Raw genomic sequence first — 12,108 nt, 5'->3', positions numbered from 1 at the left:
AATAATTTACTTTCGTTCATATTATTGCAATATGAAATGACAACAATGGACTTGGTTCACCATTGTTCGTCATAACCTTGTAAGAAAGGTGCTTATAAGCTGAAGACTGAAATGAATGGGAAATAGTATTTAAGAAATGGAGAGATTTTTGTAGCATTACAAAGAGTTATGGAGTGTCATTCAGATGGTGGCGAACTTTTTTACCAACGATTAAGAGGAAGGGTTTTTACCGCAGACATGGAGAGAAGATGAATCATCTAATACTAATGATTCTGATTCTTCATATACAGATAATGGAAGTTTACAGTCTAGTAAGTATATTATTATTATTGCTGCTAATTTATAATCATCGTATTCTTATCTACATATAATGTTACTGTACTTAATCTAGATTTTATGGTGGCTTTCTTACATTTGTTCTATTATTCATGCTTTATAGATAAAGAAGAATCATGTAACATGAGAGGAGATAATCCTGTTCCTTGGAGTGTAGAACAAGTGACTGCTTCTCATTGTCTGACGAAAGACATAAAGAAGTTGCTCCTAATGGAACAGTCTGGATAGAAGCAGTGCCTAATTCACAAGGTGGGTATCTTCCTAATCACAATATTTTGAGAGAATCTCCTGGATCTACACCACATGCAAAAAGAAATGTAAGTGATGAACTTGTATCAAGTGCTTGGCACTTGTTCATAGACAATTCTATAATCAAACATATCTTGAAATGTACTATAACAGAGGCACACGGAGTACTAAAAAATGACACCTGGTCAATGACCACAGAAGAACTAGAAGCATTTATTGCAATTATTTATGCTTGTGATGTGAGTGGTTGCTGAAGTACAGACCTTCACAGCTTATGGTCAGATTCCTGGGGCATACAATTTTGTGTGGAAACCACGAGTAGAAATATATTCTGTGAAATTATGAGATTCCCGAGGTTCCACGAGAAGTTTACACGCTCTGTACGATTACAATATGATAAGTTTGCACTGGTTTCTGCTGTCTGGAACAAATTCATAGAAAACTGTACAATGTGTTACAAAGCTGGAAATGACATAACAATAGATGATCAGCTCTTCGCAAGTAAAACTAGGTGCCGGTTCACACAATTCATGGCTTCAAAGCCTGACAAGTATAGGCAAAAATACTGCTTAGCTGTAGATGCTGAAAGCAAGTATATACTCAATGGTTTCCCTTATCTTGGTAAGGATTCTGCACGATCCCAGGACAGAAGGGTTTCAGATGATGTAGTGATGCGTCTTATGGAACCATTTCTGGGCAGAGACAGAAATGTCACAACAGACAAACACTTCGCTTCACCCAAATTAGCCAAAAAATTGGAAGAAAAATCAATCTCCATTGTAGGAAAAGTAAATAGAGCAAGAGGAGAAATACCACATTATCTGAAGTCCTTCAAGAGTCCTTTGTAATCCACAAAAGTTTTAAAACATGATTATATCTCCTTGACAGTCTATCAAGGAAAGAAATCAAAAAATGTGCTAGTAATGTCTTGCCTTCATCCTAGTTTTACCATAAATACAAATGAGGAAAAAAACTCCATAAACGGTATGTTATTACCAAAAACAAAATTTGGGGTTGATATAGTAGACAAAATGGTGAGACAGTATTCAGTCAAGGCTTCCTCAAGAAGATGGCCAGTGCACTCCTTCTACAGTATCCTTGACCTAGCAGGAATAAATGTGTATGTAGTATTTAGGGCTGTTACTGGGAAGAAGATCAAAAGAAGACATTTTATTCAGCATCCTGCAGATGAACTACGCTCTGCGTATGTGAAGAGTCACTTTCCTTGCACGACCACAGACAGATATAAAAAGAATGAAAATGAAGATGAAGACGAAATGCCACAGAAGCGCCATAAATGTCAAGTTCTCAAATTCTGCAAATGTAATAGAACTATTTCCAAATGCAGTGTTTGTAAGAAGATGGGTTTGTGGAAAATGTACAAAGAAAACTGAATACAAATTTGTCAATTGCGTAAAACAATGAAGTAGCTGAAATTTCTGTACACATGAAAAGTTCAATTTTTTATGAATTTTGAGCAAAGAAAAGCCTGTCACTTGCTTACACCTGTTTGGGTGTTACCAGCTTCAGTGAAATTTGTTTATATGTCAATAAATAATAATTTGTGTATGTTCTTTTTACTCAGAACTTTATATCTGAAGTGGCTACAGATCTTGTCAACATTAAAATATAATAAATGCTTAAAATTTCAAATAATAGATCAGGAAACGTTTTTTAAATGGTAGGGGTCAAAATGACTCCTCTGGGCATTTGAGGGTGCAGGCAAAGTCTGGGTGCCCGAGTGTTAACGAGCAAGGTAGGCAGCACATATTACTACGAAAAGCATCTCCTTTTATTGTGTTCAGTTGTTTTAGAACATTAAATGACTGAGACCAGAGGTTTGGTGCAAAAAAGAGTCTCACCCTCGGATCTGACTGGCCTGTCCTCCTTTTTAGCCTTCCCCAATCTATCCCTCTATCCTCTCCAAGCAGGAAACTTCTGAAAGCTTGAAAATATATCACTTTTATGTGTGTCTATTAGCAGAATTACACATTTTGCTTGCTCAAGGTAGGTATTTGCCAGCATGTCTGTGTACTGGCTAGCACCTCCATGAATGTTCTTAAATGAGTTAAAGGAATTTTATTTCAAATGAATGAGAAATATAAAACTGATGATGTTTACTATGTGTCTAGGGTAACTGAGAAATGAAGGTAACAAAGTCAGAGTTCGTGGGAGAAATGGGTAGCTTACAGAAACCTCAATTAATCAGTTCCTGGACATTTCTCATTAGTCTCGGACCCTTATTGAGTAAGATTCATACAGGAAATAAGAAGGACACAAGAAGAGTGGTACATGTCTACTTTTCTTACTTTGGAGAAACCACTTCTGTCACACGCTAGCAAACAAGCAGCATAACTCTGTACAAGACGCCAAGTATTTTAATGAAATTTAAATCACTGCATTTCTAATTGGCTGCTGTATACATTTTAACAAAGAGCCAGAGCTTTATGAAAACTGAATAAGTCAATCTTTATAGCAATCAATTACAAAATTATGTAGCCTCTTAAACTCTTTTCATAACCCCACATCTTATAGGTATAAAATTAGTTGGAAACATGCAACCAGAAACTGAGATTACAAGGTATATTAAAAAAATATGCAATGAGATTTTCACTGCTTTCAGAAAATCAAGTTGTGCAAATAAAAATAGTCATTATTGAAATAACTACTATGTATGAACATGGGATCATGTTTGTGCTTTTATCCAATTTTCAAAGAGATAATGGTTTAAATAACTTAGTTTTACATAAGTAGTATGTTTCAGCATAAAACTTTCGAAAGATATTTTAAACAAAATGAGAAACAGAAAGCAAAAATATCACAGTTTAATGTAAAAATTAGTGACTGTTCTCACTTCGTATCTCGAGAAATGTACGGCACTAAAGGAGTAAAACAACATGAAAAGTAAGAGTGTTCTGTTCAGTCCCATCTTAGAGAAAGTAATAAAAGTGTGTAGGCGACAGGAGTGGGTTGGAGTAGAGATGGATGGTAACTTCAATTGTCTCGGATATGCAGATGACATAGTACTACTAAATGAATCAAAGCACGAGGTGAAAGGAATGTACCAGAAAATGGACAATTATGCACAGAAGGTAGGGCTCAAAGTGAATAGAAACAAAACAGAATTCATGCAATTAGGAAGAAGACAAGAGCAGGAAGAATTTGTTGACATAGATGGCAAGAGGTTAAAGCGAGTACACCAGTTCAAATACTTGTGATCTTGGTTTACCACAGACAACAACATAAAAATGGACATTAAAGAAAGAATAGCAGTGGGAATGAAATGCATGTATTCCAACAGAGAGAAGGTTGGCTTTAAATCGATCTCAGTGAAAAGTAAGATGAAAATCTGCAACACCCAGCAGTAATGTACGGTTCAGAAACATGGAGCATGACTAAATGAGAAAAGGAAAAACTATTAATATTTGAAAGAAGATTAATGAGGAAGATATGGGGACCACTTTTAGATAACGGAGACTGGAGGAGGAGGAAAAACGAAGAAATCTACCTTCTGATGCGACAACCAACTATCCTACACAAGATAAAGAGCAAAAGAATACAATGGGTGGGCCATGTAGCCCATATGCCTGATGGAAGACACGCGAAGATGGCACTAAGGGGAAACCAAACACCACACACCCCACTGGATGACCAAGGCAGCGCTGGATGGACGATGTGGTGAAAGATCTAGCAGCCCTGGGAACTGAAGACACCTGGAGGAACCGGGCACAAAACAGAAAGGAATGGAGGCAGTTTGTGGAAGCATTTGTTATTTATTTAATTTTTTATTGATCTGAAACTCTTTTACACCTTCATTTTCATCTTCAGACACTTAAACAAAATTATCAAAACTGTATACACATGCAGGTATGTCCTTTTGCTGTACCACAGCATCCTCTAATGTGGTGAATGTAAAAACATTTTTATACACTGATGAGCAAAACATTACAACCATTGTCAACTGAGAGATTAAATGCCACATTGTAGGCATCCGTCAGAAATGATGCAGACTAGTATGTCCAGACACTTGGAAATGGGCATCTGGGAAACAGCAATGTTGGTTGGCTGTTCAGTGTTACTGTCGTCAAAGGGCAGTCAAAGCACAAGAAGGTGATGAGATGTTGGATGTCCACACCTCGTAACGGAACTTGTAGGTCAGGGACTTGTCCATGCTTTAAAGCAGGACAGGCAGAAATGTGTGGCAGATATGACAATAGTATACAATGCTGATGCATACTCAACTGTTTCAGAGTACACTGTTCAGCACAGACTGACGAACATAGGCTCCACAGCAGACAACCCTTACGTGTACACGAACCCGTCAACTGCGATTACAGTCGTCATAGGTACACATCACGACTGGACTGAGAATCAATGAAAATTTGTTGCCTGGGTGGATGAGTCAAGTTTCTTGTTACATAAGATCAATGGTTTGTCAAGGTACACTATCATTCAGGTGAACGACTGCCCCAAACGCGCAATGTATCACAGACACAGCCCATTGTGCTCAGAATTATCCTATAGGGTGTTTCCACCTGATCAGCCGTGGGACCTTCGGTAATAACTGACGGCAGTGTCACTACACTAATATCACAGTGGATCTACTGCATCTCTTTACGCTCAACATCTACACCGACAGCAATGGCATCTTCTGGCAGGACGACTGACTGTGTTACAATGATCTCAGGAGTGTGACAACGTTGTATTGGCCACCAAATTCATCTACTCTCAACACAATGATCTATACCTTGGATGCTATCAGGTATCAGCACCTTGCCAACAAACACCTGCTCTTAATTTACAGGAATTGTGTGACCTGTTCATAAACATCTGACGCCAGATACCTACAGGAAGCTACCAAGGAGTTGTCGAATCCACACCGTGCAAAATCACCAGTGCATTGCGTTCCAAAGATAGACCAACAAGCCATTATGCAGGTGGTCATAAGGTTTGGGTTCACAGGTGTATTTATGAAATTAGAGAATGCTATGGGATAGCTACACATGCGTATACCATTTCAATGAGTGTGCCTAAGGGCCTCAGCATGGAAATGTAAAAGGCTTTGAAATTAATTTCAAATAAAGTACACAAAAAACAAGGCCGAGTGGAAAATTAGTATGAAAATAGCGTTTGTCCTCCATAGTAAAATCTTAATACTTGCATTAGGAGATTTAGGAAAACCACATAATGAGCGGAGGGAGATCCAAACTATACTCCTTCCGAACACAAGTCTAGTGTCCTCACGGTGCCTCACTTCGTGCAGTGGTACAGTATAGCTATACTGCAGGCAACAAACACAGTGCAAGAGGAACGTACCTTCTCAAACCACATGAGCTTCGCCGGCTGGCGCACCTCGAACTGGCCGTGCTCGTGGGCGCGCAGGATGGGGCGGGCAACGCACAGCCAGGGCAGCTGCTTGCGGAGCTGCGGAACTACGTAGTGCAGCAGCAGGCCCAGCGCACACGCCGCCGCCCACAGGGCCGGCTGCAGGTCGGGCTGCAGCGCCGAGAACGCTGTGCTGGCGTGCACGCCACATACCAGCAGTGCTGCCGCCGGGCACACCAGCCCGTCCGAGCGCAGTCGCGCTCGCACCTGTGGCACCCGTCACTCTGTCACGACCCCCGTGCCGGTGTATCACTGGCAGTACAAAACTACGGTCTAAATGGAAAAACTGGCAAATGTCGTGCTAAGTAATTATCCCCTGGAAAATGTGGAAAACTTTACCTATCACAGAAGAGTAATTTCTCGAGACAATTTAGCCGTAAAAGATGTTGCAAATGTGAACAGTAGTTATAAAGTTTTAATTATCATCTAATAATTTTTCAGTGTTTATAGATATACGTTTGCAATCCTGTCACACATTCAAAGCCAAATGCCACAGCAGCGTAGTGAACTTCTAGAGGAGGAAACAAATAGTAAAAAAATATAAATGTATTTGATGAACACTGCAACAATCTGTGTTGAGTTTATGGTAATGTATGGCAACAATGCACTGTCATAGTAAACAGTGGTAATGTGGTGTAAATGCTTCTGGTGTTGTCAGACCAATCCAAACAATAAAGAACAAAATGGTAGACCATCAATCTAAGGACTGGGAATCCCAACGGAACACTGGCCCTACTACTCGAATTTGGTGTATTGCGATTGAGGTGATAGCGGGGAAAGTGAAAATCAGTCACGGATCATTTTCAACATTATACAAGACATTCTGAACATGACACAGGTCATCACCAGCACAGTTCTGTGACTGCACACACCCATTCCGTGACTGTTCCCACTTGTAATGCTCGTTTGGGATATCACACTTTGCTTCACGCCCTGTATTCTCTTGACAATGCACCCACTGACTTCTTCCTCTTTCCTCAGATGAAGAAACCGCAGCATAGGAAGCAATTCCAGAATGAAGACAATGTGATTTTCAAGGAGGGACATTTCCAGAATAGCTAAACTGCAGATTTCTACAATCAAAGTCTACAAGTCATCAACCATTGGAAAAATTTGCCATGCTGAAGTTTGGATATGTAAAGAAGGGCTAAACTGTTACCAGTTTTGTTAGTCACAGTTTTATTCTTTAGAGGTGACAATTCGAACATTATGACTACCATTTTTAAATGTCAGAAAAATTTGTGGTTTTTACCTACATGTTAGACCATTTCTGTGGGATCCCGAGGTACTATGAAACAGAAAATCAGTAAAGTACAGCACCTACTTCAAACTAAACCTTAAATTTTCAAGAAAAACGTGCATCCTCACTAAGAGTGACTCATCACAACGATAGGCATTGGAGACAAAGTTCTCAAGGTTCGCAATACAGTAAACAAAATTGAACAAATTAAGAAACGAAAATGTAAGAGATGTGGCAGAGATTACTACAGCACTACTAGAGCAATTCAGAATAGGCTCAGATACAGAACCGATGAGGAGAGCTCAAGTAAACTGGAGAGGGAAGCTGAAGGCACTTGGTGTCTAAGGAGACCAAGAACATCCTGGGTGGACATTATAAAGATGGAGATGAGTAAAAATTAATTATGTCACCGATGATGATGACACTTTCACGATATGGCTTCTTGTATTCGGTTTGGAAACTATTGCAATTTCAATTCCATATCAAATTTCAAGTGAATCTGCAATAAACACACAAATTCTAGCATTAGTGCCTACAAAATTGAAATTTACACCATGAAAAGTTGTACCAAGTATAATGTCAATGGAAAAGGTACCATTATTATCCTTTGGTATAAGTCACATTGCGTGCCATAGCATATGTCAAAATCATCATATGCAGCATCTGGCCATACAATATCAGTCAACACCATTTATATGGTATGTCAAACGGTATAAATATTTAGAGTCGTAATAACAGGACATGAGAACAAACTCTTTATATTAAATAAGGCTACAAAGTATTTCATGACAGAGCCATTGGATACAAAGCTACTCTGTTAACTTATCACATCAAACTTGGATAAAACACCAAGCTTTCAACTAATGCCTCCACCATCATAGTCAGGGGCTAAGCCTGACTGCCGTGAAACTGGTGAGGTTTTCATTTTTATACCCACCTGTTGGCATCTGATTAGCTACATTATGTCACGAAGATGGCACATGCTGAGGTGGCATCCTCAATGTCCATAGTTTACAACTGAACTCGCTGTTCAGTGTTGCTCACAGCACCACACTTACATCAGATGAGAACCTCTCTCCCCTCTCTGTGATCCTCCTTTATCAAATGTACACTTCCATCCAGTAACATGTGCATACTGGTGCCTCTTTTGAAGTTGTTATCACATAGGCTAATTTCCACGGGTTCCATAATCACAGTTTCCCAGCAGTTTGATGTGCAGTGAGTTAAGACTCTCGAAGTTCAAACATAATCCTGTTTGCTTAACAGGGTGTTCTCAAACACCACTGATTTTACAAAATTTCTATATTTAAGGTGATGGTGATGTTCAAAACAGTGATCAGCAATAGTCCATATAGACTGCCCCCACACAACTACTACCACACTCCTTGTTGTTGTTGTGGTCTTCAGTCCTGAGACTGGTTTGATGCAGCTCTCCATGCTACTCTATCCTGTGCAAGCTTCTTCATCTCCCAGTACCTACTGCAGCTCACATCCTTCTGAATCTGCTTAGTGTATTCATCTCATGGTCTCCCTCTAATTTTTACCTTCCATACTGCCCTCCAGCACTAAATTGGTGATTCCTCGATGTCTCAGAACATGTCCTACCAACCGATCCCTTCTTCTAGTCAAGTTGTGCCACAAGCTCCTCTTCTCCCCAATTCTATTCAATACCTCATCATTAGTTATGTGATCTACCCATCTAATCTTCAGCATTCTTCTGTAGCACCACATTTCAAAAGCTTCTATTCTCTTCTTGTCTAAACTATTTATCGTCCACGTTTCACTTCCATACATGGCTACACTCCATACAAATACTTTCAGAAACGACTTTCTGACATTTAAATCTATACTCGATGTTAACAAATTTTTCTTCTTCAAAAACACTTTCCTTGCCATTGCCAGTCTACATTTTATATCCTCTCTACTTCGACCATCATCAGTTATTTTGCTACCCAAATAGCAAAACTCCTTCACTACTTTAAGTGTCTTATTTCCTACTCTAATTCCCTCAGCATCACCCGACTTAATTTGACTACATTCCATTATCCTCGTTTTGCTTTTGTTGATGTTCATCTCATATCCTCCTTTCAAGACACTGTCCATTCCATTCAACTGCTCTTCCAAGTCCCTTGCTGTCGCTGACAGAATTACAATGTCATCAGCGAACCTCAAAGTTTTTATTTCTTCTCCATAGATTTTAATACGTTTCCTTTACTGCTTGCTCAATATAGAGATTGAATAATATCGGGGAGAGGCTACAACTCTGTCTCACTCCCTTCCCAACCACTGCTTCCCTTTCATGCCCCTCAACTCTTATAACTGCCATCTGCTTTCTGTACAAATTGTAAATAGCTTTTCGCTCCCTGTATTTTACCCCTGCCACCTTCAGAATTTGACAGAGAGTATTCCAGTCAACATTGTCAAAAGCTTTCTATAAGTCTACTAATGCTAGAAATGTAGGTTTGCCTTTCCTTAATGTTTCTTCTAAGATAAGTGTTAGGGTCAGTATTGCCTCACATGTTCCAACATTTCTACAGAATCCAAACTGATCTTCCCCGAGGTCGGCTTCTACTAGTTTTTCCATTTGTCTGTAAAGAATTCGCGTTAGTATTTTGCAGCTGTGACTTATTAAACTGATAGTTCGGTAATTTTCACATCTGTCGACACCTGCTTTCTTTGGGATTGGAATTATTATATTCTTCTTGAAGTCTGAGGGTATTTCGCCTGTCTCATACATCTTGCTCACCAGATGGTAGAGTTTTGTCAGGACTGGCTCTCCCAAGGCTGTCAGTAGTTCTAATGGCAGTATCATATCTCCCATTTCATCTTCATCTACATCCTCTTCCATTTCCATAATATTGTCCTCAAGTTTAGGAATATAATAATCATCTGATACTTTCAGGCCGATATTATCTACGTCAGTTCCCATCTGTTTCATTCTCCTGGGTGGGCAAAGACTGGGCCGATTCAAGCTACCCAGGAAGATTCACAAAATATAGCAACCTGATGCAGATATTCTCAGCCTAACAGTACCAGGGATTTACAATATTTTGGCAGCAGTTACTTGGATTGGTCTGTACAGACTACTGCTGATAACTGTGGTGAACATTAAAATCATCTTAAATACAGAAATTCTTAAAAATCGGAGTTGCTCAAGTACAGACAAATAAATAAATACAAGATTTTGTTTAAACAGATGAGATCTGTGCTTGTGTTTGGAATTATTCGGACTGATTAGGGAAATTAGACTGTGTGATAACAATGTCAGTAGAGACAGAGACTAGGCACATAGCAATAGGTGGAAGTGAAGACTTGATGAAGAAAGAGCACAGAAGAAGATTCTTCACAGCTTACCAACTGTCCTAAGTGTTGGCACTGCAAGTAATGCTGGAGAGCAAGCGTAAACAATCTGTGGACGTAGAGAGCAACCCCTCAGCACGAGTCATCTCCATGATGTAATGTAGCCAATCAGATGCTGTCCTTTGGCCATAAGAGTGGGAGCCTCAAAAGTTTCACAACAATCAGACTTAGCTGCTGTGACAATGATGGAGGGAGTAATCAAAAGCTTGGGGTTTTATCCTTTTTATTTTTGTATGACTGTCTACCAAGCATTAAGACGTCACCAGCACCAACAACCAATTCAACATCAGTCCTACTCACAGCTACAGGCAGAGAACGACTAGGTACTAATTTAAACTAGATCATAGTTTAGGAACACAAAGCACAAGAACTGAAATGAATCACAGTTGCAAGGATAGCAAAGTAGACTATAAAGTACGATGTTTGCCTCTAAACACAAGGGCAACAGATGTGACGGTAAAGACCTCCACAGACCGTGCGTGTCAGCTCCTTTGGAAGAGGGTCTGTGTCTGGAGGTTCAGGAGGGGACAGCGGTGGTGGCGGAGCAGACGCAGACGACTGGCCACCCGTTGCAGACGTCGTCGGCACTCCTGACTCAGGGTCGGCACCTTCCTGTGCAAGCTGTCAGAGAGAACAATTTTAAAGTCTCCCTGTGAAAAAAGAAGCTTTTGATATCATGTTGATTATTTTAAGATGTAGCCACCCGATTGCATGTTAACAATGTATCACCAGATTTGACAGCAGTATGAATATTTCCAGCACCTCTTTTTTCTTTATTATAAATAAATAAAAAAACCGTGTATAGGCCTTTATTTGACAAAATTCATTTTACAAAACAGTTTATGTGTTACACTTTTCAGTAAGACAATCTGTTCTTTTTTTTCGTTACTGTCTAGGTAACTGTTTCAATTTGTCTCTGTATTTTGCCAGTGTATCTCAGGCTGAGTTCGTTAGTACTTGCTCCGTTGTTTATTATGTTAATTTAAGTTTCTCCAAGGCCAGATACATTACATTTACACATTTTAATAGAAAGGAATCAGAAAATATTGAATGAAAATGGGCTAGGTTACAGCAAAGAGTGGAGATATAAACTATCTACAGTCTTTTCATTTAATACTAGTTTGGTTATATTGATGTTTTATGTTGTGTACTTTTTTGTATTTTGAAGCCTGCATAAGTTGAGTTAGCGGGCAGGTAATAACATAGGGTTGATAGCACATGGATGCAGGATATTTCCTGGTTTGTGTAAGTTAAGAAATGTTTCAGCATTTAAAATCATGTTTCATGTTAACTGTTTACTTATTTTTGTCTAAGCACTGGGAAGTAAAAGAGAAAACACCTTACAATGGGCCATGAAACAGACCATGGTGGATTTAGTCAGATCGAATGAGGAACAACACACCAGGAAGCAGTGGACAGCAATGCCGAACTGATTAGATAAGGATGTTGGTCGATGAGTCAAGGGGACTGAAAGGAGAGTGATGAAGCTATGTGTGGTGGAGGATATGGCATATTTGACCATGTAACACTATTTTGTT

The 12,108-nt window shown here is 39.4% G+C and overlaps 1 protein-coding gene across 1 annotated transcript in view; it reads right to left on the bottom strand.

The window, feature by feature from the left end:
* Positions 1-12,108, bottom strand: part of LOC126424585 (pecanex-like protein 1) — a 273,094-nt gene that overhangs the window by 88,828 nt on the left and 172,158 nt on the right. The window contains exons 20-21 of the mRNA XM_050087327.1: positions 11,045-11,191; positions 5,902-6,177 (exon numbers count right to left, since the gene is read on the bottom strand). Coding sequence (XP_049943284.1) covers positions 5,902-6,177; positions 11,045-11,191 — 423 coding nt within the window. The remainder of the gene's footprint in view (positions 1-5,901; positions 6,178-11,044; positions 11,192-12,108) is intronic.

The sequence above is a fragment of the Schistocerca serialis genome, chromosome 10 (genome assembly GCF_023864345.2).
Source record: "Schistocerca serialis cubense isolate TAMUIC-IGC-003099 chromosome 10, iqSchSeri2.2, whole genome shotgun sequence".
NCBI classification, from domain to species: Eukaryota; Metazoa; Arthropoda; class Insecta; order Orthoptera; family Acrididae; genus Schistocerca; species Schistocerca serialis.
The sequence above is the reverse complement of the archived record's forward strand: the minus strand, read 5'-3'. Positions and strand labels throughout refer to the sequence as shown.